Source organism: Aptenodytes patagonicus, chromosome 21, assembly GCF_965638725.1.
Source record: "Aptenodytes patagonicus chromosome 21, bAptPat1.pri.cur, whole genome shotgun sequence".
Classification (NCBI taxonomy): domain Eukaryota; kingdom Metazoa; phylum Chordata; class Aves; order Sphenisciformes; family Spheniscidae; genus Aptenodytes; species Aptenodytes patagonicus.
The window spans coordinates 3,184,795-3,212,342 of NC_134969.1; the positions used below are offsets into that span (position 1 = coordinate 3,184,795).

Sequence of the window (27,548 nt, forward strand, 5' to 3'; positions counted from 1 at the left end):
ACAAGCATGGGGGGGTTGCAACAAGTTGCTTATCAGGGTGACTCTGGAAAAGATTAGCCAGGAAGAGATAAGCTTGCAATGCCTTAATATTGTTAGTAAGCGGTAACTGTGCATTATTATTAGCTCAGATGATAGCACAAGTGCAGGGTGGGGAGGTGTAATCTGGTTAGAGCCTAGGAACCACCCAAAGGTGGTGAGACAGGGCAAAAAAAAGGAAGAAAAACCACCATTTCTGCAGGAGATGGGAAGAGGGAGCACGCCGAGGAGCTGCTGGCCATGGGCACCCCCCAGATCTGGCGTCGGATGTGCCTCGCTGCAGACTTTCCTTGTGGGACGCGGTGACGCGTCCCCGCGTGCTCTCTGCGATGCTCGGGGACACGGTCCCGCCTTCCCCCGGCAGCAGCCCAGCTCCTCTTGCCCTCCCGGCCAGGGCAGCGGGGCTCCTGCCGGCAGAAGGTCTGCAGAGGGATTATATTTAGAAGAAAAGGAAGAGAGGTGGTGATAAGGAGGCCCCTGTTATCTCCCCACATGCCGAGCGGGGCTGCAGTCGGGTCCCGTCTCTGTCGTTTCGGACCCAGGAAATGATTTGGGAAGAAGCTGCGGGCAGGCAGGCGGGAGCGGGGAGAACAGCCCGGCATTGTCCTTCCCGTCCCCGGTGCAATTAACTGGAAAACAAGACGAGGAAAAACAAGCCAAGAGCCTGCCGGCGGGGCAGTGCCCAGCTCCACAGGGCAAGCCTGCGTCCGCACCCCCAGCTCACCAGCTTTCTGCTGCTGCTGCCGGGAGCTGCACCGCGCTTTGCACCGCACTCCGCACCGCCTCTTGCTCCCTTGCAGGAGGGAGCAGCTCTCCCCTTCCTCTCTGGGAGCTTTTCGAGCAGCTTTGCCGGCCATCGGGACCGCGGGATGGTGAGGATTTTGCTGGCACAGAGCTGCCGCACCGGCGGCACCCTTGGCTGGGAGCACCCAGAGAAGCGTGAGGAGCAGGGCAAGTGCGGGCGAAGCAGCCGTTGACGTCGCGGCGGGGTTTGTGGCGATGCCCCGGAGGAGGAACGGCCGGTGCCCGTGCCGGGGGCAGCGGGTGTAGGAAGTGGTGCAGTGGGAGGAGCTGCGGCCGAGAAGTCACCCACCCGCACCCGCTGGGGCCAAGGTCGGCGAACGGGTGGTGCCGCCAGAAGACCCTTCCCCAGGAGCCGGGAGGCAGCCGTTGCTTTGCTGGGACCCAGTGCTCCCCATCCCAGGCTCGGGCGATGGAAAGGCGGCATCTGTCCGGGGAGCAGAGGCGGCTGAGCGCCTGCCTGGTGTGCCGGATGTGCTGCATCGGTTAGTACCCGCCGCCCTCTCCTTCCCAGCCTGCAAGCAGCCCCCACCGTGCTGCCGGCGCTGCGCCGTGGCCGGGGTACGGCTCAAGCTTTATCCAGCCTCAATTAACGCCTGGGTTGGGAAGGGACCCGGCACCGTGACTCTGGGGGGGTCGGGTGAAGGAAAGGTCCCTAAAAACACGTGAGGGTGATGCAGCTTCCTATTGCAGGCGGCGGCCAGCAGTGCCAGGCGGCAGCAGCTCCGTGGCTCGGCTGCATCGTGCCGGGAAGCCGTGCCGAGGCCAGAGCCTGGCGGGGTGGGGAGCGAGGGTGGCCATAGTTCAACCGGCAGATAGTTTTCGGCACCTGGTTACGTGCCTTGGCCGGGGGACGGAGCGGGACGCAGGGGACGTGACGTGTTGGTGGCATGCCGTGTGTTTTGCTGCGGTGCTTTCGGATGGGGGAAGCCGTGGGGTGGATGAGGAGGAGGGATGTTAGATGGTGCTTTCAAATCTGTGTGGATTGAGATGTGGGGAGGTTTTCCCGAGGGCCCCTGGGGCCGTGGCCGGTACAGGGACCCCCCAGTGACCTCCCACCCCAGGAAGTGGGGCCATTGGGCAGGACACGCAGCGTGGCTGGGGAGTCTGGGCTGAGAGATGCTGGTTTTCTCCCTTTTCTTGATTTTTTGGCTTAAAACCAAAGCAAGGGGTGCTTCTGCCTGGTGGACCATGATGTCAAAGGGATGTCTTGGGGTAGCGGGGCTCATCCTTTCCCACTCTGTTCCAGGGACCCCCGGGCTGGATGGGGCAGTGCTCAGGAGCTTGGGGTCATGTGCGTGGGTCGGTACCGAGGCACTCTCTTTCCTCTGAGATGATGTTGTTAAAACCAGGCGATCCTGTCTGGCACAGGGCTGGCTGTCGGGGTTGCCCTGAGCCTTCCTTGCTGCCCGGGCGTGAGGAGGTGGGGGCTGAGCAGGACCCTCCTACACCCCGCGGGACCTCCCAGCAGTGTGGCCCCGTCTCATGCCCCCTCCTTTCGCTTTGTTTGCCTTTGTTTTTCACGTGATACTATTTTCTGCACCGAGAACAGGCAGGGCAAAGCCCGCTGACAGCTCCCCCGTCCCACATTGCTGCTTGGCATCACCCCGAATCTCCCATCCCGTCACCCCGTGGGGCTGGCGGCCGCCCCTGCTGCTCCCCGGGGCCTGGGACCCCCTGGGGATGGGACCCACGTTGTCACCCTGTCCCGCCTGTGTTCGGAGCTCCCAGCGTCCAGCCAGGGCGCCCTTGGCTGAGCCGCGGGACAGAAATAAACGTTAAATCCTGACAATCCAATCAACCAAAAATACAGCAACAGAATAAGCTGCTAATTGCACGCGCTGCTAGTGCCCGGCAGAGGCCTGTTACGGGACATCTGTGAGGTTTATATAATGCGTTAAAGCCTTCTGGGAGTGGGCAGGGGAGGGGGACACCCTCCTAAAGCAGGGGGGCTCGGGCAAACCCCACCTCCCTCCCTGCACTGCTTCCAGGGGGGACAAAGAGGCATGGGGGGACACATTTTGGGGGTTCAGTTGCCAGCTGCAGCTATACCCATCCCAATCATCCACTCTGCTTTTATTCGAGTAACGCTATTGTCCCCCCAAAAAGCAGTGTATTTTGTTCTAGCTGGGTGGATGCTCCTACCTCCCTGCCCGAGCGAGACGTTGGAGCCGCGTGAGCGGCCCCGTCCCGCGCTAACCTGTGAATAAGCAGCCTCTGTTCCCCTGCGCGGGCGCAGGATCCGTCCGGCGGTCCTGGCACCAGCGGCGATTCCGCTGTCTCTTCCCCTCCTTTCAAAGTCATTTGCGTTTCTGCATGAGAAACACTGACCGAGAGCCGCCTTTGTCTTCTTTTGACAGATGAACGGGACAGAGTCCAAAAGAAAACCTTCACTAAATGGGTCAATAAACACTTGATGAAGGTAAGAGTCACATATTTTATTATAAAGCCGGTTAAACGACCGTCTGTCTGTCCGTTCTGGCTCAGGACGGGCAGATATATGCCTTTTTTAAAATTTTTTTATATTTTTTTCTTGTCTGGGAATTTCTGCATTGGATTTGAGTATTCATACGCAGAGACGGTTGCAGTGGAAATGTGCCGGTGCCTTTGGAGGGCACTGTAACATCACCACGCAGCCCTTTTTATTACATTTGCCTCCTCAGCACCCAGTCCTTGCTTTAACACGAGGCTTGTGCATCCTCCCGCTTGGGGCTGTGGGCAGCCGGGGCGAAGGAGGGGATCCTGGCATGGGGCTGCTCCCCCCCCCCCCCCCGTGCCTCCCTGCCAGGCCAAAGGGGCTTTTTTGTCTTTTGAGGGATGCTCCTGTGTGGAGAGGAGCCCCAAAGTATGTGAAAGGGAGTTGTAGCAGCTGTGGGTAGCTAAGCAGGATTAACATCGCACTGCAAAGTGCCTCCTGCTTTTCTTGGTTAATGCCAGGGGTTTTTTTAATTAATTCTCCATTTCAAAAAGAAAAAGGAAAAAAAAAAAAGAAGTCATTGGGGCATTAGGTGTCACAGCTGTATTTTCCTGCCAGCTTTGCAAACCTCTGCGTCAAGCTTTTGACTACTTTCTAAATCTTACAAAGGAGGGAAAAAAGAAAAATGTTGAGGCCGCCTGCCCGAGGCTGCTGTGGGGAAACATCTGGGGTTTCCCAGCCAAGTAAAACCCCAGGGCAAGGTCTGGGTGTCGGGGGGAAGAGCAGGTGCGGAGGCTGCATGCGGTCAGCCTGCTCCCGCAGCCACGCCGCCCCGCAGAAACCTCCTCTGCTCTCAGGCAGAAGCTAGGTGCCGTGTTTTGGGAGACGCTGTAAGGTAGCATAAGCCATTAAACCACCGCTTCAGGACTGAGGTACCCTTTCTGCGGAGGTCTGAGTGCAATATTACGGGATTGCCTGGAGTACGGATGGTTTAACAGTTTGATTTCATGCGTAAAATTGGCAGCGGCTTCTGCCAGGTCATTTGGGAAACGGGAGGCTGCTTTCCTTAGCGATAATTCTGGAATAACCATTTCAAATGCACGCGGCTTGGGAGGGAGACGTCTGCTTGCAGGCGCCGCTGCCTTCCTCCCGCGCTCTTGCAAACAGCAGGAGAGCGCAGGAGGCATGCGGATCTGATGGCTTTTCCTCCCCGGCTCTCCGCAGGTGCGCAAACACATCAACGACCTCTACGAAGACTTGCGAGATGGCCACAACCTCGTCTCCCTCCTGGAGGTGCTGTCGGGAGTGAAGCTGGTAAGTCCCCACGGCTGGGCAGCGCCGCTGCTGCCTCCCCCAGGCCCCCCTCCGTCCTCCCCCCCTGCTCCCCTCCGCTCCCAAGCCATCAGCTGTCATTTCTTATGCCATAGTTTTGTTTTCAAATGTCTGTCGTTGTTTCTTTTATTATTACTACTATTATTATTTACTATTATTATTATTTTATTTATTTTCACTCAAACCCGTGTTCCCCAGGCTGGTCTCTCGGATACCACCAAAGCATGTGATTAAAGCCGCTGGCTTATGGTGCCCTGGGTAGAGCCCTCTTTTTGTGAAGGCTTACACGCCTTCGTCTTCTAGATTTGGCTCCATCTTTAAAATAACGGATAATAGTGGCTTTGACTAAAACTGCTTCTGTGACAGCGTGCCCAGCAGTTTAGCTCAGATTTGATGCTCCTGCCCCGTGCTCGGCTCCTGCACGAGCTGGATTTGTAGCAGTCGGTGGCGTGCAAACCTCTTCCTGCATCTTGAGCATCGTGGAGTCCCCCTCCTTCCTCCTCCTCCTCCTCCTCCTCAGACTGACACATGCACTCAGCTCTGGGAAGATCCCGATTGCTGCAACAGGGTAGCACAGCAGGAATTATTTTAGTTTTCCCCTAAAATAGGATCTGGGCAAAGATCTCCTAACTCACTCTGTTACCCTCCCGAGATGCCAAATCAGTTTTTGTGGGGGCTGAAAAATTGGATCGAGCTATTTGTGATCCAGACACTTTCCTTCTCTTCGCTTCGGCTTTCAAAGCCGGGGGAAATTTCCGTGCTCGAGCCCGGGGTGTGCCGGAGATCCAGCCGCCTTCGTCCCCGCTCTTTTGTTCTTCCTTTTACCTGGGTGTTGCATTTTGGTTTCCATTCTGTCTCCCTGTTGTGTCACCCTCCCATCGCCGCTGTCCCTCCCGTCCTCGTTAGCAAATAGAGCCGCCAGCTCAGAGGAGCCTTCGCCTGGTGAGAGCGCCGGCCTGGTGCCGTGCAAGCAGCGAAGAGCGTGAGGAGGAAGATGATGATGATGAAGAAGTAGGTTGAGTCGGCCCCGGCCGCAGCATAATCGTGGCGGACACTGGAGTGCCGTCAGATAGTCCAGTGCAGCCCAGCATCGCTGGGGGCTCCGACCTTCCCCTTTTTTCAGTTTTAGCCGGGGTTTTTGATAAAACCCACCCAACTCGCCCGGGGTGGTCGCCCCGAGCGAGGGTCTGCAGAGGGGAAGCTGTAAGAGCAGAGAGGCACCCGCCGCCGTGGTCCTCGTTACCGGGCTGTGTTCACGTTAACTGGATTATCTGCGCGTGCATTGCAGTGTCAGCCTGCAGTCAGGGCACGCCACCCACTCGGTGTGACAGCATGTGTCCCCCCCACGGGGTGGGAGGGGACAGGGACGGGTCCTGCACGCTGCTCCCGGCCGGGCCCCCGCCTGCTCGGCCCTCGGGGGGCCGCTGTGACGGCTGCTCACCTCGCACTGCATGGACAGGCTTCAGGCACAGGCACCTTCTCGGGGGGCTGGTGCCACCGTGGGGTCTGAGGCGCGACCGGCAACCCCGTGCATGTGAGTGGAGGTGGAGTGAGCACAGCTCGGCCCCGGCCGAGGGTTACCCCAAAGGGACCGGACCCCAAAACCTTGCTCAGGTGTAAGAGAAGGTGTGTTTTCCAGCCCCCTTGCTCTGGGTGATGATTCCCTTGTGCACGGTGTCACCTCCCACCCGGAGCAGCACAGGAGGAGCTGGGGCTGTAGCACCTTCCTGGAGATGTTCCCCTTGCAGGGACAGCTCTTCCCCTTCGGGCTGGGGAAGGAAGGTGACTCAGAGGACTTGGGGTGTCCTAGCAGTTCAGAGCATCCTGGTGATGCCTCGTATTGAGGCTGGGATCAGGATTTGGGTGTCGATCTTTCCCCTCCTGCTGATTCAAAGCAGATACAGCATCCCATAACCTTCCCCTAGCCAAGGCTCAGCTGCCGGGTACCTCGGAAAATCCCCCACCTGCAGCAGCGGCGATGAGCACAGCCCAGGGCATCTCATTCCTCCCCTCCCCAAGGGTTCAGAGGTGGTACCTGGAGCAGCAGCCCCTGCCCACGCGCGGGAGGAGCCAAGCCGGGTCTGCAGGGGCTGATGCTGAGGTCGGGATTTCTCTGCCGGTCCCTGCCTGGGTCCTCACGTCCTGCTGCGGAGCAGACCTGCTCTGCTTCCACCTGTACGGGTCGGGCTCAGTACCCGCTCGGGTAAATCTCTCTTTGCTGAGCCCTTTTCCCAGCTTGTCTGTCTGACCGTGGGATGGGTGAGATCCTGCCCTGGGATCTAGAGGCTGAGCCAATCCTGCCGGCGGCTGCGCAGTGCCCGGCTCAGAGCCTGGATGCAGACCCCTGGGGTCTCGTGGCGCTCAGAGGAGGTCGCGATCTCAGGGTCTTCCCACCTCCGTGTCCCACCGTGGGCTTTTTGCCCTCTTTCAGCAGGATCATGCGTAGCAATGACTTTATTTGCCTCCAGAGCAAGAAGATAGAGCAGGGTGTGTGGAGTGCACCGGGGGTCACACCAGCACGCTGAGCGTGGGGGGCCGCCGTGGGCGGCTCCCGGGGGCATGCGGGGGGTGGCTGTGCATGCGGGGTGCTGCCGGCCTGGCGAGCCTGACCTGAAGCTGCCGCCTCTCTCTTGCAGCCGCGTGAGAAGGGGCGGATGCGTTTCCACCGGCTGCAGAACGTGCAGATCGCCCTGGATTTCCTGAAGCAGCGACAGGTAAGGGCTGATTTCGGCTCATCCAGAAGCAGAGCTGGGTGATTTGCGGTTCTTTCTCCTGGTCGGGGCTCGGGAAGGGTGTTGAGAAGCAGCGTCAGCCTGTGCCAGGGTGTGCCCGTCCCCGCGGTGCCGGTGCTGGTTGAGGACAGCTGTCAGGGGACTTTCCCCCGTAGGCGTTGTGTGCTCTCGGAACCGCCCATGCGGCACAAAAACTAGTATCAAAATGAAGGATCAGACTCCAGTTCTGGGAAGGGGTTTGTGAATGTCACAGACGGTCACTTCTGCGCCCCGAAAGCCTTACCCGGGGTTCCCCGGCAGATCCCGGCGGTGGGGATGAGCGGCTGCGGCGTGTCTGTCCCTTCCCACCAGCTTTGGGGGAGATGGGGCAGCTGGCTCCTGCTCAGCCCCATGCAGCCATGGCCTCGGCGCTGGCACAGCTGGATGCCTCTTTGTGCGGCATCACCCCTCCGGACTCCGGACGGCAGCACGGACGTATTGTCCTCCCGTGCTGCCCCTGGGCAGCATCGCCCTTCGGCTTTCGGAGGGCAGGCTCCCTCCGCCAAGCTTTTGGGAGGTGCTGGCCCCGCAGTGCCTGTGCAGCTGGCAGAGACCAGGCATCCTCCTCACCCTCGGGCAGATCCCACTGGGAGCAGTGGGATGCATCCTGAGACTTGTTGGCTCTGCAGGTGAAACCCCTGCAGCCCTGGGGCCGGGTGTCCTGTTCCGCCTGTTGGGTCAGGTCTTCCCACCGTGATGCTCCTCAGATACGCCGAGACGATGATAAATTGTACCAGTTCATGCTGAAGCAGAGATTTTTCTCTCTCTGCTGGCCTGAGGGCACTGAATAAATTTGAGCACATGCCCCACTCCAGGGAGGGTGAGCCGCTTCCAGCCCCTCCCCTCCTCCTCCCCAGCCACTTGATAGAAGCATTTCGCTGGGGGCTCTTGGGAGCTTGTTTCTCTACTTGGATGAAACAGCTTTTTCCTTTGAAGCGTGATGGCCTGGTGACAGCGGCCTTGCTGGGACGTCTTACCCCAGATGCTCCTGCTAGAAATTGTGGAGTCCCATTGAGTGTTGGGGAGTGGGGACAACCCGGTGGGGAGCTCGCCTGGGGGAGAAGAGCCCAAAGCACGTGGCAGCTCCCGGGAAGGCGGCTGCAAGGAGAGCAGGAGCAGCAGCCGGGCAGCGCCGCTCCGGTTTGCATCTGCTGGAAGTGCCGAGGCTGGTTCAGGGACTGCACGTGCGTTTAAACCAGCCCTAGAGCAAAGCAGCTGGGAGGGAGCAGCTCTGGGACTGCGTGGGGCCGAAGTCTGCCAGGACAGGGGCTTTCAGTGGGTGCTGGGGAAGGACCCTCAGCGAGGGCAGCGCTGGCGCTTCTGCCTTTGTTAGGACTGATTGATTAGCAGCTTGGTTTTGAACCCAGGAGGGAGTTAATAAAGCTCGGCCATCCTCTTTTAACCGTGCTCTGTGGTCTGTAGCTATTAAATTATGCACTAGTGCTCAGGGCTTTGGGGACGAGGCACTTCTCCATGTGAGCTGAAATAAAGCCGTTAAGTGCTGGGAAAAGCACTTCTAGATAGAGAGTGCTAGAGATGTGAAAAATCCTTCCTTCCCCCCTTCCCGAGCAGGGGCACGGGGTGGCCTCGCTGCCCCTTCGGGAAGCGCTGGGGTTTCGCGTGTCCGCCCCCTGCCGGGAGTGCTTGGAGTGGCCCTGGGGACAGCGTGGTCAGGGACACGTCCCCCCACGCTCTCTGTGGGTGAGGCTGATGGGGAGCTGTGACCCTGTCGCTCCTCTTTCAGGTGAAACTGGTGAACATTCGCAACGATGACATTACGGACGGCAACCCCAAGCTCACCCTGGGGCTCATATGGACGATCATCCTCCACTTCCAGGTAGGTCATGAGAGCTTCTTGCTGAAGGACACGGGGCGAGCGGTGGGAGCATGTTGTCTCCCCAGGGCACTGGCGTCTGTCTCCGCGTGCGCGTGTTTCGTGGCGATGCCGGCACGCAGATCGGTCCGGAGGATCAACGCACGTTGCAGTATCATGGAGACCGGTGTCAGCAACGCCCTTTTCTCATCATTTACATAATGAAATCATTAATGATGGGTTGTGTGCGGTGGCCTCCCGGTTGGCACCAGGGTTGTTGGCGGTAGCTGTTTGCTCAGCTGAGTCTCTGGAGGAGAAGAGCAAATTCAGAGGGGGCCGCGGCGGGGACAGGCTGAGCTCATGCCCGCGTTGGGCTGTTATCCCGAGGCGCTCCCGGCCCTTTGGGTGATTGGTGCAGCCACGGGATCTTTTGTTGGGATGGAAAATGTCAGCTGCGTGACAGCAGTTCAGGACAGGGATGGGAGAAGCTCTCTGACCCAGCTGGGGTGCTGGGGAACGCACTTAGGACCGTCTCCAGCAATGGCGTCCTATAGATGCTCATGCAAAACGGCGTCTTTAATAGCCTCGAATTATCCGGTTGTAGCTTTGATGCCCTCAGGGGGACGACGTGTGGCCCCTAATGCCACCACTGCGTTGGCACGTGGGGCTTGCTCAGTGATGCTGCTGCCAGCAGCTCGTTAGCGCTGTGGCATTAGCTCTGGGGCTGTCACCGCCGCAGGACTGAGCCCCCGGGAGCTGCTGCGTCCCCGTTCCCTGCCGTATCCCTGCTGGCATCTCTCAGACGAGACTAGCGCTGGCTTTGAGACCTCATAAGGAAGCTTTTCATTTTTGGAGGATGCGCGGGCAATGCCCTGGGGAGCTGCCGTCTCGCCTGGGCCACGCGTATGCCCCGTGCCAGCGCGGCCAGGCTGGCCCCGTGTGCTGGGCGAGCCCCTCCTGACCCGTAGTTCTCAGGAAGAGGCTTTTGGGGGGAAGCACGGGAATAAATTGGGTGTAAGGCTGCTGACGAGGCGCTCTGCTGGTGTTTTGGCCCTGGGAAGCAGCCGGGGTCAAGCAGGGTCTGGATGCTGATGAGTCACTGTCATCTCTGGTGGGGCCCTGGCTGGTGGCATCCTGTCCCCGCTGTCCTCGGGGTGGCCCTGCCCTGGTGCGTGCTCTGCTGCAGGGGATCAGAGAGGGGACGGCAGAGCCCAAGCAGGAACTCCCGGGTCCCCTCCGCACCCAACTGGGAGGGGACGCTGCCACCCTGCCCTGGGGGACAGGGCGAGTGACGGGGGACCCCCAGAGGAGCTGGGCTGGTGCCAGCGAGCCTGCGTGTCCTCTCCCTGCTTGCGCTAACGGGATTTTTTCTGGGGTTGTAGCTCCATTGTGAACCTCTTAATCTCCTGTGTCCCAGTGCCGCTGCCCAGGGGCAGGCGGCTGGGAGAGCCCTGAAGAGGGGTTCGGGGGGGGGGCCCTGCTCCCTGTTTTCTGTCTCATCCCTGCTTTTGGCATGCGTTACCCCTCTCTGGTCCCTCCGAGCTGGCGGGAGGGGTCGGGATGCTTCATGCTCCTCAGACCCCTGCCCTTGGCGGGGTTCGGGGTAGGAGCTGCAGGAGAGAGAGGCAGGACGTGGGGCCGGACTGGGACGGGAGCATCGGCACCGTTGTAGCCCGTTGGGATCCCGCGACTGCGACTCCCTGAAGCGATGCCAGCTCCCCAGGGCACCTTGGGCTGCCCCTCCGTGCCCCGAGCTGGGTGAGCCTGGCAGGAGGGTGGGCACGTGAGCTGGTCTCTTGGGGTTCTCGGTATTAACAACTAAGGAGCAAACCTCCTGAATTTGAGAGAAATACCCCTGCGGGAGCCGGCGTGGCGGCTCCGCATCCCCGTCGGCGTGCCTGTGGAACCACTCTGACTCCTCCCTGCTTTTTTTTTTTTGCTTTTTTTTTTTTTCCCCCATTTGTCTCCCACCCCTTCCTTTATTCTACCTTTGCCAACCTTCCCCGGGTTTTGTGTTTTTTATCCCCCCCCTCCCCAGCCTCTCCCGCTCCCCCTCCCCGCTGTCTGATTCCTGCTCCCTGTTTGTGTTGGCGAGGGCTGTGCTCCAATTACCTCATATTTGGAGAGAAGGACGCCGCAGCCAATCCCCGCTCCCTCTGCTTTTAGGTCAAGTGATTTCTGAACTGCAGTGAGATGCTTTGAATTTGTCTTCTCGCAGCGCCCAGGCTGTAAGATGGCTGTCTGGAGCGGCGGCGGCAGGGCTGGCGGGAGGGAGTGGCGGCAAGGGGCAGTCCGCGGCACGGTGTACGGCGTGCGATTGATCCGATGAAGCCCGGCTCGGGATTTATTCGGGAGCCGGCGACTCGCTTAGCTGCGTTACTGCTGGCGCTGAGGAGGAGGAGATGGGGAATTCTCTGGGCTGCGTTAAAGAGCAGAAAGAAAAAGCTGCGGGAAAGGCGCCCCTGTCTCCCAAAAAAAGGGTCCGCTTTAAACGGAGGCGGAGGGGGAAGAGGAGAGCGATGCCGGAGGCAGCCCCACAGGAGGAGCCCCCGGCCCTGGAGGTCGCTGCGGATGAGGAGGTGCCGAAGTCTAAGGCAGCCCCCCGGCAGGAGGGAGGAGAGGAGCCCGCCGGGAGCCGGCGTCGTGGGGGGGACCCCAACCCGGTGGCCCTGCACCCCGGGCTCATTGTGCAGGTGAAGGAGCGGTTTCAGGGGGAGGTGCAGAAAGCTTGCCTGGTGCTGGAGCCGCGGTGGCTGGGTGTGGTGGGGGCTTCCCCGGAGGAAGGCACCACCGTCATTGCCCGCTTGCTGGAGAACCCGGCTGAGAAGGACTGCGAGAAGGCGGTGAGCCGGCTGGTCGAGCTGCAGAGGAGCGGTGCGGGCAGCCGCCGGGCCGTGCTGCTGCCCCTGCGTGGGGGGACTGATGGCCGTGCGGAGGGAATCCTGTCCTCGGTCAGCGCCGTGTCCAGCGAGGAGCCAGTGAAGAGCCGGGAGCCGGGGGCCGGCAGCGCCCTGGATGTCTGGGGGAGAGGAGGCAGCAACGATCCCAGCTCCAGCGCCGCATGGACCTGCTCCTCCGCAGCAGAGCCGGGCACCGTTTCGGAGCTGTCTACACCATCCCCCATGGTGGATCAGCTAGAAAACCCCAGCATGGGGAGAACCTCAGGGTTGCAATCGTCTCGGGCCGGGGAGGGAGACAGGCATGGACTGCCGGCCTCCCGCAGCCCGTCCTCCTTCAGCGGGCGCAGCGGTGGTGCGGCCCGGAGCTCCTCGGGGTACGGCAGCGACCCGGCATGCCGGCCAGCCAAGGGCGCTGAAGCTGGTGGGATCGCGGCGTCTCCCTCTGAAGGTGGCTGCAGGCTCGCTGCGGAGGGCCGGGCTCGGAGGGGGAGCTCAGGGACAGCCAGAGGAATGGTCAGTGTCTGCGTGTACCCTCGCCCCCTTTTTGGAGCGGGGTGGGGGGACCTGGTTCAGTGCACCCCAGATCCTGGTGGCCCATGGGGATGGTCAGCTCGGCAAGGTGCAACCTCGTGCTGAGCGCGGGCGGGAGGACTCTGGTGCAGAAAGCTCCCAAAGCCTTTTCCCCTACGAGCATCTCCGCCTGGAAAGCATCCCCCGGGGACTGACCTGTCCTGTCCTCCGCTCCTGGCATGGGCGGCCAGAGAGCGGGTTTTGCTGGAGCCGGTGGGTGCGGCCGGTGGTCGCACGGGCTCTCGGCGCCATTGCGTTTGCCGTCGGCAGCGCACTTGCTGCCGGTGGTGGCACACGTGCCCTTGGGGCTGCCGGGTTGGGTGTGAGTTCGGGGTGTCCCCTTCCTGCTGCCTGCACTCAGTGCCCAGGCGGGCGGCAGCGGGTGAACGGGGAGGTGCGGGGGCTCTGCCTGCTCCGAGGGGGCTCCAAGAGGAGGAGGAGGGGACGATGCTGTGTTTGGTTTTGGAGCCCGTTGTTGCTGTTGGGACGTCGCTCTTTGGGGGTGACAGGGCAGGCTGAATGTGCCTTTCGGTTTCGCCAAGCTCTGCACGCCCCGGGACAAGTGTGTGATTGGAGGGGCAGGAAAGGGGGCTGTGGCCCCCAATGCCTTTGCCGGATTGGGACCGGTGTCACAGCCACCCTCTGGCCTTCAGCGTCCTGCCACCGGTTGCTTGATGCACGAGGCTGATGTTGGAAGGGTTTGGAAGGGGCTGGCCCCGGGTCCTGCGAGTTTCCGCTCTCTCTTCTCACCGGTGCCTCCCTAAATCTTTGTCCTGACACAGACACGTGAAGAAAGGAGGGTGGAGCTCGTGCCGCATCCTGCACCTCCGTAAGCGCGGCTCTGGGAGGGTCCCCTGCAAGGTTGCCCTCAGGGAAAGGCCCAGCGGTCAGATAACCCCAGTGCCATGTGAATGATTAAAAATAAAGGATTTATCTGAGCTGGGTGCCACGAGGAGCTCCCTGATGGGCAGCGGTGCTGGAGAGCCCAGGTGGGGCACAGCCGATGGGTGGGTTCGCCGAAGGTTTCATTCCTCTCTTAATTAAGAGCTGTCGGGTAATCAATAAGGGGGCGCTGGGCAGGCGGAGGTTTCTGGGTCCCTCCCTGCTCCCTGCAGGCGTGGAGGGTCCCATCCTGCTGCTCGCCCAGCGCATCGCCCTATCCATCCTGGTTCTGCCGCCAGGTGCCGGGTCCCGGCATCCCTAAGGAAAACCCATCCCCGGGGCTGGAGGAGTTAAAGGCAGCGCCGGTGGTGGCAGCGGCTGACAAAGAGCAGTTTTGTGTGTGATGAGAGTATCAGGCTCGGGAGAGGGAGGTGAGCTGCAGCATACCAATTACACCGTCGCTCGCCGTGCCGTGCCTCGGCAGCATCCTCCCCGCCAGCGGGAGAGGCGGCTAATCCTGCAGGTCCCTGCCTCCTGCCTGCAAAGGGATCTCTGGCAGCTGGGCCCTGTGCAATGCCAGCACCCGACCGGGTGTATTTTTGGGGGGAATAAAGCAACTGGGTGTTTTCAGAGCAGAGGGGGCTCGGAGGGGCGGCGGGTGGGGCTGGGTCCTGGCACACCTTTTCCCTGCAGTGCTGGGAGGAGGAATCCAGCGAGCAAACAGTCCGCGTTGCCTTTCCACAGGCGCCCCAGAAAATATGCCAGGCTGACATCCTCCCCTTTGTCTGCCCCTTAATTAAGGGGAGGTAATTGTACTAATTGGGGAGCTGGGGGGGGGGGGATGGGCGAGGAGGAAGCCGTGCCAATCAGAAATATGCTGGCATGCGGAGACACGTGCGTTTTGTCACGTGCAAGTCTGGGATTCGCAGTCAGTCTTGTGCGTCTGTCTAAGAGGGGTCTGTGGCTGTCGGGTCTCTTTTGTTGGGGAAGTGGGTCACGGCACCCCTGCCACCAGCACCCCCTGCACCTGCCTCTCCAGGCACGGCGAGGCAGAGGGGGGACGCGACAGCCTTCTCCCCATCCTTGCCTTTCCCCCCCGGGGAATGGAGCTGGTGGCCCCACTCCAAGCAGCTCCGCTGGCTGGAGGTCAAGGAGAGACCTCTGCCCCACGCGTTTTCTCAAACAGCATCTCCAAGCACTGTTTCCCACTCCTTAAGTTGTTTGGTTTTGGGGTTTTTTTTACAACATGATGCTCCAGGTGGAGCAACCCCAGCCACGCCGGCAGCCCCGGTGAGGGATGGCATCGGTGGTCCCCTCTTGGGCACTCCCTCACTGTCCAGGTGCGGGTGCAAGGGGAGCAGCTGGAAGGGGCTGCCCAGCTGGAAGGGGCTGACCGTTCCTGCACGAGCCCCAGGTGTCCGAGGGTGCTGGGGCTCTTCGTGGTGGGCGCTGGGCAGGAGCGGGCAGCGGAGTGAGCTTGCACAGGAGAGTGCACAAGCATTGCTGCCGGCACAGCGTGTTGGGGGCTGGAAGAGACCCGTCTGGCCCCCGTCTCGCCAGGGTGTTGCGTTCCCAGCAAGGTGTGCCCTGAGCCCTGGCTTGGGGGGACGGTGCCGGTGTAACGCGCCGGGGCGTGCCGCGGGCTGCCGGCTGCGCAGCGCTGCTCTCCAGTGTGCTCAGAGCACGTGTGGCAGCAGCCGCTCCCGAGAGTGGAGCGTGGGCAGAGGAGCGACTCCGGCGAGCTCGGTGGTGGTCGGAAGCCGGGGTCCGGCGGTGACAGCTCCTGTGCCGGCTGGGCTTGGGCTGCACGCGTGGCCAAGCAGTGAAATGGGGTTGGCAAATGGCTGTGCCTCCCTCGCCTGCCTGGATCTCCAGTCTGCCTGAACCATGCCGCAGCTCGGCACCCCAGCGCTCTCCTGCAGGTCCGGTGGTCCATTCCCAAGTTTGTCGGCTGTGGGGTCCCCCCTCCCCCACGGGGACCAGGAGTTTCCTCCTGCCCTTCCTGGCAGCTGCCCGGTCTCGGGCAAGTTCACAGAAACTGGACACGCCTGGTTGGAGCCTTTCCTCATCCCGCGTCACCCCATGGCTGTGCCGCTTCCTTACAGATCTCCGACATCTACATCAGCGGGGAGTCGGGGGATATGTCGGCCAAGGAGAAGCTGCTTCTGTGGACACAGAAGGTGACGGCGGGTTACATCGGCGTGAAGTGCACCAACTTCTCATCGTGCTGGAGCGACGGGAAGATGTTCAACGCGCTCATCCACAGATACAGGTAGGCAGGAAGGAGCAGCGGAGAGCATCGTCTGGGTGGGAGGAAGGGCTGGGGACCTCCTGGGGGTCCCTGCCCACCGCTGCAGTTGGTGATGGTCTGTGCTGGGAGATGTAGGTGAGGCTTGCAGGGAGCAATGTCTCTTTTACCTGGAAATCATCTCTTCTGCCAGGTAGCTGGGGGGTGGATGCTTGGAAAGAGCAGCAAATACATCAGGTTGCAAGAAAAAACATCTTGAATGAGGCTGGGGAGAGAGGCAAAACAGCAAAGCTTTTAAACTCTAGAGTATGGGAGTGCTGCAGTGGTTTACGTGTTACTGCTGCCCGTTCTGCTCTCCGTGAATATCAGCGCTTCCATCTGCGCTTTCATCCAAGGGCCTCGGAGCTCTCCCGAGCAGGAATTAAACCTCTTGCAGTTCCTTGAGAGACAGCACAGCCCTGCACACCTTCCGTTTGCTCAGCGTAGGCAGCGAGGCAGAGCTGGGGCCGGCTTCTCCCCTGGCTGCTTGGTCAAGGGGACTCGGCACGGCTTTGAGTGCCTGAAGGAGAATAGCAAAGGCCCCATGAGAAAGCATCTCCTGGTAGCTGGAAATAGCACTGCCTTCCCGTGCTGCTCTGTGCTCGCTTGTGGCTGGGAGGAGCGTGCAGGGTTTAGCAGCGAAGGACACGCAAATCTCCTGCAGGCCGGGGCAGGCAGGAGATGGGGTGCGTGGTGGGGAGCAGACCTCACCGGGACGGCGTGGTGCGCAGAGCCTGGGATTTTCCTGGCTCCGCTGTGCTCTTTTGCGCTTCGTTTGTGCTGCGGCTTGCTGGCGTTGTTCTGTTGCCGGTGTATCCTCCCGGCGCAGGGCTGGCAGCACCCGTGACTGCCGCCTCCCCTCCGCTCTGCTGCGGGCAAAGGGCTCTGCCCACGTCCTCCGGAGAGGTGTAACCACCCTGCTTTGGGGCTGTTTCGTGCAACTCCTTCCAGGGAGGGCTTGCAGTCCCAGCCCGGCATGCTGGGTACAGAGCGGGTGCTGGAGAGGGCAGCTCCCAGAGGGGCACGAGAGGTTTTCCTTCACAGGCTGAACATCCCCTTCCCAAAGGGGGAAGGTGCTGCAGGCCAGGTCCCCTCGGATAGCCACCAGCCTGGGACAGGGGCTCGGATGAGCCCTCGGGAGCCACCCAGGGCAGTGGTGCCCATCCAGGATGCTCTGCCCTGGGCACCTTGCGCTGTTTGCCAACGTTGTGACACCAGTGCGTGTCTTGCAGGCCAGATCTGGTGGACATGGAGAGGGTGCAGATCCAGAGTAACCGGGAGAACCTGGAGCAGGCCTTTGAGATCGCCGAGCGGCTGGGGGTCACGCGGCTGCTGGATGCCGAAGGTGGGCGGCTGGGGGAAGTGGCTGGTGTGGGGAGATGCTGACCTCTTCTCCCGCTCCTGTTCCTCACTCCCTTTCTGCTTTCCCCTTATCAGACGTGGACGTCCCCTCTCCGGACGAGAAATCCGTGATAACTTACGTGTCTTCAATCTACGATGCCTTTCCCAAAGTCCCCGAGGGAGGAGAAGGGATCAGCGCTATCGTAAGTGTCGCTGTGGGTTGGGAGGCTGGGACAGCGATTTGGGAGGCAGCCGATTGTTGCGGGAAGGGTTTGGAGGTTCCCTGTCCGCTGTAGCAGATGGCTGATGGGTGGAAGAGGCTCGGGGGGAAGAAGGAGCTTCCCCATTAGCGTGTCTGCCCTATGAACTGCCGGTGTGCCTGTAGGGTCGCGCGTTCTCCAGGCTCTGCAAGTTCTGCCACGGGTTTTGAGCTCATGGGAAAGCTGAGCTGGCTTCCAGGGAGCAGCTTGAGAGGAGGATCCTCCTCCTCCTCCTTCCTGTACCTGGGATGGCATCACAGCAGGGAGGCTCAAGCGAATGATCCGCCCCGTAGCTGTGACCGTGGCACCTTGGTTCCCTCCGCGCTCCGCTCGGCAGGGCCGGGCTCTGCTTCTCCCCACGGAGACCTGCCCGCTGGCAGTGCTCTGCAAGGGCGCTCTCACCCCGCAGGAGGTGGATTCAAGGTGGCTGGAGTACCAGAGCCGCGTGGAGTCCCTCATCTCATGGATCAAGCAGCACACGATACTCATGTCAGATAAATCCTTCCCCCAGAACCCTGTAGAGCTAAAGGTAGGTCCTGGACAAGGTCCATCTGCAGTGTCCCATGTGCTGGGACAGGAGCTGGGTGGTGGCATTCCCCGGGGTGGTTTCTGATGAGTCTTTCTCATCCCAGGCACTTTATAACCAGTACATACACTTCAAAGAAACTGAAATCCCGGCGAAAGAGCAGGAAAAAGGAAGGATAGAAGAGCTCTACAAACTGTTAGAGGTAAGTATCATCGTGGCTGCCCGGAGGCTTGTAGGTGGGAGTGTTGGGCTTTTAGCAAGACTAAAGTGTGCTCAGTTCAGGCTTATTTTGGAATGGAGAAGTAGAAATAACCCTCAGGGTAAATGATGTAGCAAGCAGCACGCTGCAGGAGCGGAGGCAGAGCTGTTGCCTTATAGCCCCACTTTCCTTGCTGTAATTGCTCCCTGGCCAGCTCGAGGAGGTAGGAAATGCCATTCTGTTGATGTTTTCCCCAGGTATGGATCGAATTTGGACGCATCAAGTTGCCCCAGGGGTACCACCCCAACGACGTGGAGGAGGAGTGGGGCAAGCTCATCATAGAGATGCTGGAGCGCGAGAAGCTCCTGCGGCCGGCGGTGGAGAGGTCAGTGCTCTGCCCGCAGCAGGCAGAGTCCCCTGCGGGGACGTCCCCTGCTCCCCTGGCTGGAGGGATGTCCCGAAACCCCTCTCTCATTCTTTTTCCCTTTGCCATCGCAGGCTGGAATTGCTGCTACAAATCGCTAACAAAATCCAGAATGGTGCTCTGAGCTGTGAAGAAAAACTCACTCTCGCGAAGAACACGCTGCAAGCTGTGAGTGGGGGGTGTTAGTTTCCCCCCCCTATTTTTTTTAATTTATTTTCTTGTTTTACTGCCTCTTCTTTTATGCCCATCTCTTCCCCTCTCTTCTGCGTGGGGTGGTGGGTTCCCCTGGACAGCTTTCCTTTCCCTTCTGACATTGGGCTTATCCCAGAGGGGCTGTAGGGCGGTGGTGGATACCTGGTGATCTATGGCACGAGGACCTTGGGGACAGGGGGGCAGGGGAACGGCCTTGCCGTGCAGCAGGCTGCCTCTGGGGATGCAGCTAGCGAGGTTGGACGTCTGCAGAGGTGCTGGTTTGGAGGATAACTGCAGTTCTGGGAAAACTTGTTGTATAATGAGGCTTAAAAACCCAAAAATGTGTTTTATTTGTCTGAAAGACTGGCAGAAAGGACTCAGTTGCGGACTGTAGCTACCTGGGTAGGGAGTAGATTTCTGAAGATGGGTGTTTTGTCCTGGGAGAAAGAGATGTAAGGGTTGGGAGCTAAAAATGGTTAAACCCGAGCAAGAAATGAGATGCAGGTTTAAGTGACTGCCCACGGGACTAACCACGGGAGCCCAGCTATCACTGGCCGCTTTCAGTTCATCTGCAGGAGCTTTTCTAAAGCAGATGTCCTGCGTGTGGTGTGAGCGAGGAACTCATGTTCTTCTGCTCGAGTCAAGCTTGTGGATCAAAAGGTCTTTTTGGTCTTAAAGTTGATGCTGGGCTGCTCTCGTGTTCTCTCTGCCCACGTGCCTGGGCTGAGGCGACCCAGCCCTCAGTCTCCTCTCTCTCGGTGCAGGACGCTGCTCACCTGGAGTCGGGTCAGCCGGTGCAGTACGAATCCGACGTGGTCGTGTATCTGCAGGAGTGCGAGGGGCTCATCCGCCAGCTACAGGTGGATGTGCAGATCCTTCGGGACGAGAATTACTACCAGCTGGAGGAGCTGGTGTTCAGGTGAGAGGCGCCGTATCTGAGATGGTCTGTGGATGGAGAAACGTGGTCAGGGGCTGATGCGCGGGGCTCCTCTACTCTGTTGTGGGGAAGGAAGGAGTGCGCGTGCATCTTCTTACCCGTGCCTTGCTTGCTCTTCCAGGATCATGCGGCTGCAAGACGAGCTGGTGACGCTGAGGCTGGAATGCACTAACCTGTACAGGAAAGGCCACTTCTCCACCTTGGAGCTGGTGCCCACTTCCACGCTGAGCACGACGCACTTGAAGGGCGAGTCCCTGACGAAAGGGCTGCACACCTCCTCTGCCTCCTGGTTCCGGAAGCCCATGACTAGGACAGAGCTGGTGGCCATCTCCTCTTCCGAAGACGAAGGCAGCCTCCGGTTCGTGTACGAGCTGCTGGCATGGGTGGAGGAAATGCAGGTGAGTGCTGGCTCTCTGGGCCAAATTACCTGCCTCCGCTCACACTGATGCGGAAAGGTGGGAAGCTGGTCTGGACTTTTTCCTGCCTTTATCTGCGGATAATTGCTTTGATGGTTCAAAGTTTCTGGAGAGCACCGACACTTTTGTCTTCAGCTGGGTTTTCTCTCTCGTGATCCTGCTGATCGGCGGGTACCAGAAGATCCTTTCAAAGCTGGAAGCAAATCTGTAGTGATGCAGTCAGTCCTTGTGGGTGTGCAGCTTGTGTAGGCTGTCTCAGAAATCATTCAGTATTGGAGCACTGGCTTAGGACCTTCTACCAGGACTGGCGTGGTGTTTGTTCCCTCTTGAGTGACCTACGAGGTTTCCTTGCCCTCATGTCCTTTTGAGATACACTCCTGCAGATGAGGAGTGCTGACTCGGACCTCTTGGCCTGTTTCAGATGAGACTGGAGCGGGCAGAGTGGGGGAGCGACCTGCCGAGCGTGGAAAGCCAGCTGGAGACCCAGCGGCACGTCCACACCAGCGTGGAGGACCTGGGCTCCAGCGTAAAGGAGGCCCGGATGTACGAGGTATGGTGGCACGGGCTGGGGGACACAGTGCATGGCACGACGTGTGCGGGAAGGTGAGGGCATCAGGATCGGCTCTTGTGGGTAAAGGTGCCTGGGGCAGAGGTATTTTTTAAGGACAGAGCTTCTGAATTGACGCTGAGCTGGTGCAAGATGCCGTCCTCTGCGCCTCCTTTTGCTCCCGCAAAGCTGGGGAGAAAGATTCGGAGATGGGGTTTCAAGTGATGCCGTCCTGTGGCGGGTGACAGGAGCATTTTTCATCCTTCAGGGTAAAATGTCTCAGAATTTCCGCGCTAGCTACACGGAGACGCTTGGCAAGCTGGAGACGCAGTACTGCAAGCTGATGGTGAGTGGGCTTATAGCACTGCCCGGGGAGCGCGGGGTCCATCCCTGCCGCCCTGCTCCTGAGCATCCCTGCTCCGAAGCTGGGCAGGGGGGAAGAAACCTTCAGAGCAGGGAAGAGGAATCACGCTTCGTTGTGTTCAGGAAACCTCGAGCTTCCGGCTGAGACACCTCCAGAGCTTGCACGGGTTTGTGTCTCGGGCCACTGCTGAGCTGATTTGGCTGAATGAGAAGGAGGAGGAGGAACTGGCCTACGACTGGAGCGACAACAACCCTAACATTGCAGCCAAGAAAAACTACTTCTCAGTGAGTGACCCCGGGGCAGGGCTGGTGGGAAGGGAGCTCTCTTGGTTGCGCTGCTGCTGCTTTTGATCTGCTGCGGGACCTTCAGCTACCAACAGACCTGAAGTCCCCAGAGGTTGGATGCTCCCTCCCAAGTCACGGAGCTTGTAGCTCATGAGTGCAGCTGATGAAAGAGCTCTCCCTAGAGCAGAAAGGGCAAACAAGTGTTTGTTCAATTGAGTTTTAATCGAAAAGGCATCAAAAGATGGCTTTTTAGCACTATTTGGAACTAAAGGCATCTTTAGCAGGGGGGGGGAAAGGCTGAGCTAAAGAGGAAAATTGATTCCTCTTTAAAGCAGTATAAATAAATTGCTGTCTTTCCACAATTGCACTGTCTGGGGCTGAATAGGTCCCCGGGCAGGTTTCCAGTATCTGTGTTACCTCTGCCCCGTGTGTTTGGTGCGCAGGAGGCATCCTGATAGGAGTCGGCTGTGGCGCTCCCATAAGCCGTGCTGCTTTCCCTGAGATCCACCGGTGTTTACTGCAGCGCTTCCATGCTGCGTGTTGTGTTAGTTGGACGCGTGGTCTGAGTGAGGCTGCTCCCCATGGCTGAGATTTGGACTTTGCTTGTGTCCTTCATGCAGGAGCTGACGACAGAGCTGGAAGAGAAGCAGGACATCTTCCGCTCCCTCCAAGACACAGCCGAGCTGCTGTCCCTGGAGAACCACCCGGCCAAGCAAACCGTAGAGGTGAGCGGGCGCGCGGAGGAGCCGGGAGGAGCCCCGGGAATCGGCTGGCAGCAAATCTTCTCACCCGGGATTGGGAAACTTGCTGTCCCACCCCAGGGTGCCCATACGGGCAGCCAGGGCTGATAAAGTGTTTTATGGTGGCAGAAGAACATCAGTGCAGTGATAGAGCTGTTTTATTCTGGGGAGTGCAATGAGAAGCTCGAGGCCGTTCCCAAATAATCCCCACCTCAAATTAAGGCACAGATACGCTTGTACAGAGCGTGAGCCTTTCCTGGAGCGAGGTGATGCAGGGAATGGCCTCAGCTCCCTTGGAGTTATCCAGGCTTCCAGGAAAACCGTGGTGGTGAAGCAAAGGGTGTTTTGCTTCCCCTGGTGTTTCTCTCTGGGGTGAGAGAAAGCAAATCTGTGCCTGCCACAGCCCCCGGCATCGCCGGTCCAGGGTCTGCTGCCTCCTGCTCTTCGTGCCTGTGTCCAAACCCTCCTGGTTGCAGCCAGATCTTGCCTGTTTATGTACATTCCGCCGGCTGTAGCTTTGTCCTTCCTGTGACCCTCCCGGCTGGTAAAAGCTCGTTATTCATCGCCGTTTGGTGTGTGTGTGTTTCTCAGGCCTACAGCGCTGCCGTGCAGACTCAGTGGCAGTGGATTAAGCAGCTCTGCCTGTGCGTGGAACAGCACGTGAAGGAGAACGCTGCCTATTTCCAGGTACTTGGGAGGGGCGTCCCAAATTTCCCTGGTCACCATCTGCTGCATCCCGCTATGTGAGCTTCATACGCTGCTGCTCCCTTCGGGGAAGAGGGAAGGAGGGATTTGTGGTGCTCGTGGGGGCTGCTTTCTCCCGAATCATCTCTTTCTCCTTAGCTGCTCTCTGGGGATGTCTCGCTAGGGCAAAAGGGATCAACTTCCACGTAGTTCTGGCCATCCACGTGGGATGCTCGCTGCCCTTGCAGCCCTAAGGCCAGAATAGCATCGGAAGCTGCTGGTTGAGATGTTGGGGTGCTCCCTTGCCCGCAGTGTGCTGCTGACTGCTCGCTGGCCTTGTGCAGGTTCCCGTGACCCTCTTTGCCTTTGCAGTTCTTCAGCGACGCCCGGGAGTCGGAGACCTACCTGCGCAACCTGCAGGACTCCATCAAAAGGAAGTATTCTTGCGACCATAACACGAGCCTGACGCGGCTGGAGGACCTGCTGCAGGACTCCATGGTGGGTTCTCCGACATCCCTGCCACCCTGGGCGGGCGATGGGTGGCCTTCTTGCTCCGGTCCAGCAGCATTGCTTGGGGCATCTCTTGCTGCCCAAGGAAAACTGAGCTCATTTTATTCCCACAGCGCCGCAGTTTCATGTAACGTGGTTTGTTTCCCCGTCTTGGTCAATGTTCTGCTTTTCGTTGGAGCTGCTGCATGTGTTTGTACGTGGCCATGGGGGGGTGCAGGCTGTGCGCGACCCCAGCTGTACCGCTGCGTGGATGTAACGCTGCCAATGGTAGCCGGATCTCGGTCGTTACAACAGCCGATGGGTCGCTTTTGTTGAGAGGCACAGTCCAGTGTCTTTCTGTATCCTCGGGGTGAAGAGCAGGCGGTGTGTGCTGCCTGTGCAAACTCATGGCTTGACGTGTGAGCTGGTTCTTCCCCATCGGTGCCCGTCCATGCCATCCTGGTCTGCATGGAGCCGGTCGTGTTCTGCTGACGGAGCTGACGCGCGGAGCCTGTAGGATGCTCCTGTTTCTGCTCTTGAGCTGGTGCTCGCTCGGAGCGTGGCGGGATGTGGAGAAACGCCTGCTCTTCATCCAGACCAAATCCCATCGTGCTGTGCCAGTGTGGAGAGAGCCAGGGTAGCCCTACGCGGCGTGGGGATGGGGGCTTGGGGGCTCGGCAGCGCTGTCTCCAAACACACGGCCTGGCTTAGCTGCGGTGTAGCAGAGAGCAGATGACGGGCAATCGTGCTGTGATCTTCTTGTCTGAATTGGCCTGAAAAAACCCAACCTAAAAACAAAACCCAAGGAGCAAAGTATCAGATGGTGTTTGAAACCAGGGACGGGGGAGGATTTGGGCTGTGGGTTGACCACTGAGCCACTGGTGGAAGTGGAAGGAGGTGACATTTGAGGGTGTGGAGGCAGGTGGCTGCTTTGGCTTTGCTCTCAGTGCACACCACTGATTTCCAGCGTGTCCCCAGTGAAGCTGGGATGCCGTTACTGGGTGTTCGTGATGGGTGCATCAGCTGGGCTAGGGCTCGCCGTCTTTTCTCCTGGAGGCCTGGGAGGTCCCATCCTCTCTGTCGTGGTCTCGCGCTCATCCTGGTCTGTCCTCCAGCACTACCAGGACACGGAGCAGCCAGCCTGGCTCCTGGGGTCTGTATTTGCGAGCCCTGTAACACCAGAAGCCTGGCAGGTGCTGTCCGGGGTGGGAGAGGCTCATCCGGGCAGCCGGAGAGTGGCCACTGTCTCAGGACTGGGGCAGCTACCCTGAGCTCAGCTATATTACTCTTTCTTACCTGATAAGTTAAAGTTGTATTTCTTCCAATCATGCTCCCTGGGACAGGCACAGGTAGTTTATTTAATCATTTATTCTTTTCTTTTTTTTTTTTTTTTAAACCATTAAATTATCCTCCACTGTTGTTAGCGCACTAACCGACCCCGAGAGTACCAAGCATGAGGGAGAACGTTTTTCTGGGATCCTTTTTAAACTTTTGCAGCCAGAACGGGCTGAGCTGCCACTAATCACACGAGCTGCCAGTGTCGTGATCCGCACACGTCTCCATCGGTGCCGGAGGCTGTTCCAGGGGAGCTTTGCCACCAGTCCACCGGGTTGTCCCATCACTCAACCCAGCGGGGACCTGTGGGAATCAATTATGCAGCATCTTCCTCCAACTGGCAAATTTCTACCCAAACCCAGAGACCTGTGCGATCACTCCACCACTAGCCCCTTCTCCTGAGATGTTTTATCCACATAATTCATCGTATCCCCATTCCAGCCATTGGTTTAAACATGCCTTCATCCTTTGCTTTAGAAAAGGGAGCATGTTTCTGTGGTCTCTCCTCCAGACAACTAAACGTCCCTGGCTTTGGGCTGGAGCTTGTCCTGCTCTTGGCCCCTTACACCTCCTGGGACTTCAATTTTGGTGTATGCTGTGTTCTCTGTTTTTTCCCTTTTGAAAGAAAATGTTTTCTTGTCCTAGCAGCAAAAGAGCCAGAGGCGTGCATGCAGCTTGGCAGGGCAGTGGGAGGAGTAGTGGAGAGGTCCCACCCTGACTTGAAGCCCATTCTCCCTTCCATCCCACCTCCTGACCCCTCCTCCCATCCCGTTAGGGCAGCAGGATCCTCCTGACACGTTTGTTCAACCCTTGAGGTCCCAGTGTAGCTCTTGCAGGCCAGGACTGGGGTGGGGGGGTGCCGAGATGCCTGGGAGAGACCTCCTCTCCCCTGCCTCGAGCAACCCGTCCTTCATCCTTCTTTCTGCCAGGATGAGAAGGAGCAGCTCATTCAGTCGAAGAGCTCCGTCGCCAGCCTGGTGGGACGGTCCAAAACCATCGTTCAGCTCCGGCCCAGGAACCCAGAGCACCTTGTGAAGAGCACGATCCCCATCAAGGCTGTTTGTGACTATCGGCAGATCGAGGTGAGGACTGGAAGGGTGTCGGCGTGACTTCGAAAGGGCAGGCAGGGACGAGGCAGGGGAGCAACGCCCGTGATGGTTTAGGATGAGCTCTGCGGTGTTTGTCAATGGAAAGCGGGAACGGAGTGGGAAGACAGGAGGAGGGAAATAGCACGGCTGTTTTTCCTGGAGCGGATTTCCGTGTCTCAGATTTATTCTGGGCAGGAGCTAAGGTCCTTTTCCCCAAAGGAGGATGGGCTTTATCAGCCTCAGCCAAAGAAGCACGTGGGTGGTAGCCAACTCCGTTTAACTTCCTTGTCCCTTCCTCTCCAGACATGAGCGTGCTGCACTGCCTGGCACTATACCAAGCTTTTGCTTGATTAAAATATATACATATATATCTCTCTGTGTTTGTGGAAGCTGGCTCGCCCCCAGGAGGGGAGCTGGCAGCGAGGGCGGGCGTGTGCAGCCCTGCTGCTGGTTTCTGACGGGCCGGGTGGTGTTGGTGCCGCTGCAGATCACCATCTGCAGGAATGACGAGTGCGTGCTGGAGGACAATTCCCAGAGGACCAAGTGGAAGGTGATCAGTCCCACGGGGAACGAGGCCATGGTGCCTTCTGTCTGCTTCCTGATCCCCCCGCCCAACAAAGAGGCCATCGAGATGGCCAACAGGTAAACTGCTGGTCTCTGCTGCCGGGGAGTCCCAGAGGTGCAGTGGCAGGGAGATGGGGAGGGGGTTGGTGGCATGGGAGGGGACAGATCTGGGGTGGGAATGGGAGAGGAGCTGGGGTGGAGGAATAGGAATGGGTGGCACAGCTGATTCGGGGCAAGGGAGGGAATCCCTCGTGGTTATACAGCTGCAAACTCCATCGCAGCAACTGCTATAGTAGCTTGCAAAAGAGAAAACGGTGATCTGGGAGGAGGGGTCCCTCCAGGGATCTCGGGCACTGAAGAGCGGGAGCATCGCTCGCTGCGGGCTGCCGGGCTGGGATCGCTGCCTTGATGGGCTGCTGGCTGGCAGCGATGGCTGGTGGATTGACAGGGTCAGGGCTGAGCGTGCTGGGGAGATCCAGGGCTGACGGATCTGCTCCTTCCCATTGCAGGGTGGAACAGTTGTACCAGAAAGTGATGGCTCTCTGGCACCAGCTCCACATAAACACAAAGAGCCTCATCTCCTGGAACTACCTGCGGAAGGACATAGGCCTGGTGCAAAGCTTCAGCATCGAAAAGGTACGGTAGGAACTTCTCTGCCTGGCTCCGGGGCTGCGCTGCTCACTGTCAGGGCTTCTTCACGTGGCTGAGGAGGAAAGGAAGCGTCAAAGGGAAGACCAGAGACTGCAGGGTTGGGGAAGTCGAGGGTTTTTGCACCTTGAACAGTGGGAAAACCTGAGCTTGGGGGTTCTGTGCAAAATGATTGCAGTTTTTCCCCATAAAAAGAGCGTCAGCAGTTTGCTGCTGAGCTGTAATAGGCATAAGAGATTGTGGACTTAGCGTTTCATTAGGGAGTGAGCAAGGCTGGAGGGAGGCACGAGGCTGATACAGAGGAGCTTGCCTTTTCTCCTCTAAAGAGAAAACACTCGCTTGGCAAACGAAGGTGATTAAGCCGGGGAGGGTGGCTTCAGGTGATGCGTAGGAAGTTGTTCCCGGTGGTTAGATGTGCTGCTCTTCCACTTGCAGCTCAGATCCTTAGCGCAAGGGGAGTGCCAGCAAGCCATGAAGAGCCTCCAGGCGCACTACGAGGACTTCCTGCAGGACAGCCGGGACTCGGAGCTCTTCTCGGTGTCGGACCGGCTACGCCTGGAGGAGGAAGTGGAGTCTTCCAAGGAACACATCCGGCAGCTGCTGGAGTCCATGGAGAACGGTGAGCTTCAAAGGGCTGATGGATTAACCAGGAGCTGTGGGGACTCATAAACAAAGGATTTATGGGATGGCTTCATTTTCTTT

At 59.1% G+C, this 27,548-nt stretch overlaps 1 protein-coding gene across 27 annotated transcripts in view; it reads left to right on the forward strand.

The window, feature by feature from the left end:
• MACF1 (microtubule actin crosslinking factor 1) overlaps positions 1 to 27,548 on the forward strand; it is a 149,886-nt gene that overhangs the window by 33,829 nt on the left and 88,509 nt on the right. For 13 of the 27 annotated variants that reach the window (XM_076357469.1, XM_076357470.1, XM_076357480.1 and 10 more), the window contains exons 2-24: positions 3,198 to 3,259; positions 4,478 to 4,567; positions 7,222 to 7,299; positions 9,101 to 9,193; positions 15,627 to 15,793; positions 17,041 to 17,153; positions 17,246 to 17,352; positions 17,819 to 17,938; positions 18,042 to 18,137; positions 18,392 to 18,519; positions 18,633 to 18,726; positions 19,515 to 19,669; positions 19,809 to 20,085; positions 20,525 to 20,653; positions 20,919 to 20,996; positions 21,137 to 21,298; positions 21,919 to 22,023; positions 22,630 to 22,725; positions 23,095 to 23,220; positions 25,476 to 25,628; positions 26,122 to 26,276; positions 26,708 to 26,834; positions 27,282 to 27,465. In XM_076357469.1, coding sequence (XP_076213584.1) covers positions 3,198 to 3,259; positions 4,478 to 4,567; positions 7,222 to 7,299; positions 9,101 to 9,193; positions 15,627 to 15,793; positions 17,041 to 17,153; positions 17,246 to 17,352; positions 17,819 to 17,938; positions 18,042 to 18,137; positions 18,392 to 18,519; positions 18,633 to 18,726; positions 19,515 to 19,669; positions 19,809 to 20,085; positions 20,525 to 20,653; positions 20,919 to 20,996; positions 21,137 to 21,298; positions 21,919 to 22,023; positions 22,630 to 22,725; positions 23,095 to 23,220; positions 25,476 to 25,628; positions 26,122 to 26,276; positions 26,708 to 26,834; positions 27,282 to 27,465 — 2,895 coding nt within the window. Of the gene's footprint in view, positions 1 to 1,301; positions 1,323 to 3,197; positions 3,260 to 4,477; positions 4,568 to 7,221; positions 7,300 to 9,100; positions 9,194 to 11,474; positions 12,583 to 15,626; positions 15,794 to 17,040; positions 17,154 to 17,245; positions 17,353 to 17,818; positions 17,939 to 18,041; positions 18,138 to 18,391; positions 18,520 to 18,632; positions 18,727 to 19,514; positions 19,670 to 19,808; positions 20,086 to 20,524; positions 20,654 to 20,918; positions 20,997 to 21,136; positions 21,299 to 21,918; positions 22,024 to 22,629; positions 22,726 to 23,094; positions 23,221 to 25,475; positions 25,629 to 26,121; positions 26,277 to 26,707; positions 26,835 to 27,281; positions 27,466 to 27,548 lie in introns of those variants that run through there. The other 14 variants (XM_076357456.1, XM_076357464.1, XM_076357461.1 and 11 more) reach the window with 3 other exon arrangements.